The sequence below is a fragment of the Dipodomys ordii genome, unplaced genomic scaffold (genome assembly GCF_000151885.1).
Source record: "Dipodomys ordii isolate 6190 unplaced genomic scaffold, Dord_2.0 Scaffold208, whole genome shotgun sequence".
NCBI lineage: Eukaryota > Metazoa > Chordata > Mammalia > Rodentia > Heteromyidae > Dipodomys > Dipodomys ordii.
This window is the reverse complement of record NW_012267424.1, coordinates 983091-988133: the sequence shown is the minus strand read 5'-3', so window position 1 is coordinate 988133 and position 5043 is coordinate 983091. Positions and strand designations below refer to the sequence as shown.

At 42.7% G+C, this 5043-nt stretch overlaps 1 protein-coding gene across 1 annotated transcript in view; it reads right to left on the bottom strand.

Moving 5' to 3' along the window:
* The window catches only part of Slc17a5 (solute carrier family 17 (acidic sugar transporter), member 5), a 79984-nt gene that overhangs the window by 10900 nt on the left and 64041 nt on the right, over positions 1-5043 (bottom strand). The window contains exons 7-8 of the mRNA XM_013035291.1: positions 2404-2562; positions 501-633 (exon numbers count right to left, since the gene is read on the bottom strand). Of these exons, the coding sequence (XP_012890745.1) occupies positions 501-633; positions 2404-2562 (292 nt within the window). The remainder of the gene's footprint in view (positions 1-500; positions 634-2403; positions 2563-5043) is intronic.

Sequence of the window (5043 nt, the reverse complement as noted above, 5' to 3'; positions counted from 1 at the left end):
GTTTTCTGGTGGTTTATTGGAGATAGGAGTCTCACGGTCTCTCCTGCCCGGGCTGGCTTTGAACCGGGATCCTCAGATCTCAGCCTACTGAGTAGCTAGGATTACAGGCGTGAGCCACCAGCGCCCGGCTGTTTTCTTATGTCTTGATAAATGTAAACAAAACAAAAACTCATTCACCACTTTCTTTGGTGGCTTACCCCTGTAATCCCAGCCTTGGAAGTGGAAGATCAGGAGGACTGTGGTGTGAGGCCACCTGGATAAAGTTAGTAAGACTTCTATCTCAGTCAATAAACTCACATGTCCATCTCAGCTGCAAGGGTGGTGTAATTAGGCAGACTGTGGTTCAGCTGACCCTGATAACAGGTGAGACCCCACTAAAGCAGCGAGGCCTGCGGACATAGTGCAAAAACTCCTGGCTAGCAAGTTCAAGATCCTGTGGTAAATCCCCAACACACAATTCCCGAGACACAAAAACCTAAAACTTGACTTGCTTAACTTACCTATAAAGGTAAAAATTCTTCGAACATTTAAAGCGGAAAAATCCCATTTGACCCTTAAGTTGTCAGCAGCTTGACCAGACAGGATCATACATAACCAACAGCCAAAATAAGGCAGTGCAGATAAAACACCATTCTGTAAGGGGTAAGAAAACACAGGCTTGATTCTTTTTTTTCTTTCTTTTTTGCCAGTCCTGGGGCTTGAACTCAGGGCCTGGGCATTGTCCTTAAGCCACTCTGTGCTCAAGGCTAGTGCTCTACCTTTGAGCCACATTGCTTCTTCCAGTTTTTTCTGTTCATGTGGTTGAACCCAGGGGAATTGAACCCAGGGCTTCATGCATGCTAGGCAAACACTCTACCACTAAGCTATATTCCCAGTCCTAATTTTTCTTTCTTTTTTTTTTTTTTGGTCGGTCATGGGGCTTGAACTCTGGGTTTGGGTGCTGTCCCTGTATTCTTCATATCAAGGCAAGCATTCTGCCACTTGAACCACAGCACCACTTCCAGTTTTCTAGTGGTTGGTTGGAGATAAGAGTCTCACAGACTTTCCTGCTCGGGCTGGCTTTGAACTGTGATCCTCAGATCTCAGTCTCCTGAGTAGCTAGGATTACAGATGTGAGCTACCGGTGCCAGGCTAATTTTTACTTCTTATTTATTTTTATCAAGTTGTATGCTGGTGGCTTACACCTGTTATCGTAGCTACTCAGGAGACTAATAGATGACAACTGCGGTTAGAACCCAGGAAATATTGTGAAACTCTTATCTCCAATTAATCACCAATAATCCAAAAATGGAGCTGTGAATCAAGTAGTAGAGCACTAGACTTAAGCTCAGATGCAACACCTGGATCTTGAGCTCAAGCCTTAGAACTAGCATATATGTGTGTGTGTGCCTGTGTGCGTGTGCATGTGTCTGTGCCCATGTCTAAAATAACCAGCAAAAAGTAGGGTTGGAAGTGTGGCTCAAGTGGCAAAGTACCAGTGGGCCAAGCAAGCTGAGTAAGTGTGAGGCCCTGAGTTCTAGTCCCAGGACCACTAAAACAAACAAAAGAACAAATGAGAGAGAGAGTGTTTGTGGGGGGAAGGAGTGTGTCTCTCAGTTGGATACACTGGTACTCATCTGAAATCCAGCACTTAGAGGTAGGAGAATCTGAAGTTTGAGATTAGCTAGGTTACACTGTGGGCTGAAGGCTAGCTTGGGCTACACCGTGAGACTCTCTCAAAATCAACCAATTAGCCAAGAAAAAGGAAGAAGTCTAGAGACTGGACACTGGTGGAGCCCGGACACTGGTGGCTCATTCCTGTGAGCCTAGCTACTTAGAAGGCTGAGATCTGAGGACCACAGTTTGAAGCCAGCCCAGAAAGGAAAGTCCATGACACTTTTATCTCCAATTAATGACCAGAAACCTGAAGTGGCACTGTGCCTCAAAGTGGTAGAATGCTAGCCTTGAGCAAAAAAGAACTCAGGGACAGAGCCCAGGACCTGAGTTCAAGCCCCACGACTAATACCACCAACAATAACAACAATAATAAAGGAAAAAGTCTATAAAATTTAATACAACAAACTAAAATGGAAGATATAAAATAAAAATAAATGAATTCCAAAGAGATGAAAACAAATTTTCTGTGTAATGTTAATTATATACTCTACATAAAAGGCAGCTAGCTTACCTGTAACCCTAGCTACTCAGGAGGCTGAGTTCTGAGGCAGTTTGAAGCCAGACAGGCAGACAAGTCCCTGTGAGACTCTTATCTCCAATTAACCGCTCAAAAACTAGAAGTGGTGCTGTGGCTCAAGTGGTAGAGTGCTAGCCTGGAGTAAAAGAAGCTCAAGGACAGTACCCAGCTTCCTGAGTTCAACCCCCACAACTGACAAAAAAAAAAAGCAGATGATTATTTTTTCTTACCTCTTGAACATTAAATCTGAGGATATCCTTCATGTAAGTAGGCAATAATGTCAGTAAAGTATAGAAAGTCCAGTTGTAAGAAAAGTGTGCAACAACAATGGCCCAAAGTGGCAGTGATTTTAAGATAGATATCCATGGTACTGACTTCTGGAAAGAAAGCTGAAGAAAACATAAACCATTAGGACAATTGGTGTTAATGCTTACTTACATCTGTCCTAGTTAGCTAGAGCATAACCTAGAATGCCCAAAGAATTGGACCTGATTAATACATTCCAGAATTTAAAGTCAACACCTCAGAGGCAGAAGATGGCAGTTAGAGGTACAGTGCATGGTAACGTTTACTTGTTCCAATTAAAAAATATTAAGTGGAAGCCAGGTGGCTGTGGCTCACATCTGTTAATTCTAGCTACTCAGTAGGCTGAGGTCTGAGGATCACAGTCTAAAGCCAGCTCAGGCAGAAAATCTCTTATCTTCCATTAACAAAACAACAAAAAAGCTAGAAGTGGAGGTGTGGCTCAAGGAGAATGCCAGCCTTAAGCAAAATGTCAAAGCCAAGTGAGAGTGCAAAACCCTAGCACTTGTGCATGCATGCGTGTATACGTATGCACACACACACACACACATGCATGCATGCAAGCACGCACAACTAACTAAAGACTTCATGGTTAAGTTAGAGGGAAGAGTAGAAAGTAATGTTGGGGGTCACAGTGTCAACCCTAATACTTTTCATGAATATCAGATGCTTCTATGAAAATCAAGAATAGTTTTATAATCATACTAAGAGGTTGAGAGAAGGGTGAAGGAAAGCTTTTACAACCCAAACTTTGTTCAATTGAAATGACTTATATGAATTGTGCAAGCTGGGTGTCATAGCACACACCTACAGTTCAAGCCCAGTCTGGGTAACACGAGAACTCATCTCAGAGGAAAAAATAAAATGAGAGAAGTGCAGTTTTAAGCTCCCATTTCCTGCAAGGGGAACAGGAAATGTTTGTTTTTTTCTACGGCTCTCAATTTTTGCCCTGTTATTCTAAAATAAATCTTTGCTAAAACTTAACTTGTTTTGTGTGTGTGTATGTGTGCAACAGAAGGGCTATATTTGTAGCCATAAAGAGTAGCTGTTTTGCCAGGTGCTGGTGGCTCACGCCTGTAATCCTAGCTACTCAGGAGGTTGAGATCTAAGGATCGTGGTTCAAAGCTAACTTGGGCAGGCAAGTCTGTGAGACTCTGATCTCCAATTAACCACCAGAAAACTGGAAGTGACGTTGTGGCTCAAGTGGTAGAGTGGTAGCCTTGAGCAAGAGCTGAGGGACAGCACCCAGGGCAAGAATTCAAACCCTACCACCCACAAAAAAACAAAAAAAAAAGAGTACCTATTTCAAAGTAGGGTAGAAACAGCCCAGGGGTATTTAAGAAAGACCTATTACAACTTCTATTTATACTAATTTCTATTATAAAAGAAAAATTAAACTATTAATATTTAACATGTAAGCTGGCCCTTATGGCATATTCTCACCAATTCAGAGGCTAATAATGGTATTCTAGTCCTCAGTAGTTTATGGCAGATTCCACAGTTTACAGGGTAGATCTGCCTATTTAGGTGTGGTTTCTTTTTTGGTGCCAGTCCTGGGGCTTTAACTCAGAGTTTGGGTGCTGGCTGGAGATTTTTTTGCTAAAGGCTAGCAGTCTACCACCTGGGCAATAGATCCACTTCTGGTTTTTTGGTGGTTAATTGGAGATAAGGGTCTCAGGGACTTTCCTACCCAGGTACGTTTTGAACCTAAACCCTCAGTTCTCAGCCTCCTGAAAAGCTAGGATTACAGGCATGAACCACCAATACCCAGCTGTATCTAGGGATTTTTAAGGCCAGTTTTAGTTAAAACAAACCTCATAAAATTGATAAGAATCTTCCCAAGAAACCAGCAGAGAAACAGGCAATGGAAGAGTTCTAGTAATAAAGACACATGAATAATGGCTGGGAAGGTGGCTCAGTGGTAGAGTGCTTGCCTCCAATGCATGAGACCCCGGGTTCGATTCCTCAGCACCACATAAGCAGAAAAAGCCTGAAGTGGCACTGTGGCTCAAGTGGTAGAGTGATAGCCTTGATCTGAAGAGCTGAGGGACAGCGCCCAGGCCCAGATTAGGCCTCACAACCGACAAAAAAAAAAAAAAGGACACATGAATACTAGGTGGGGCAAGTTCTCCTGATGAGTCCTTTGCTAGCTACTAATTTACCAAGCAGATCAGTAATTCACCAACAGACCATTATAGCCTCTTCAAACACATTCCTCTTAGTAGACATTATGTTAAAAATGATTTTTTTTTTTTTTTGTTGGTCGTGGGTCCTGAACTCTGGGTCTGGGCGCTATCCCTCCCACTCTTGGGTTAGCGCTCTACCATTTGAACCACAGTGCCACAGCACCACTTCTGGCTTTTTCTGCTTATGTGGTGCTGAGGAATCGAACCCAGGGCTTCATGCATGCAAGGCAAGCACTCTACCACTGAGCCACCTCCCAAGTCCCTTAAAAACGATTTTTAAATGACAGCAAAAATAGTTTCCTATTAAAACTTAGGTATATATTACTTATCTAATTTTATTGACCCTTTAAAAGTGTTTTTGAAGAGGGCGCTGATGGATCA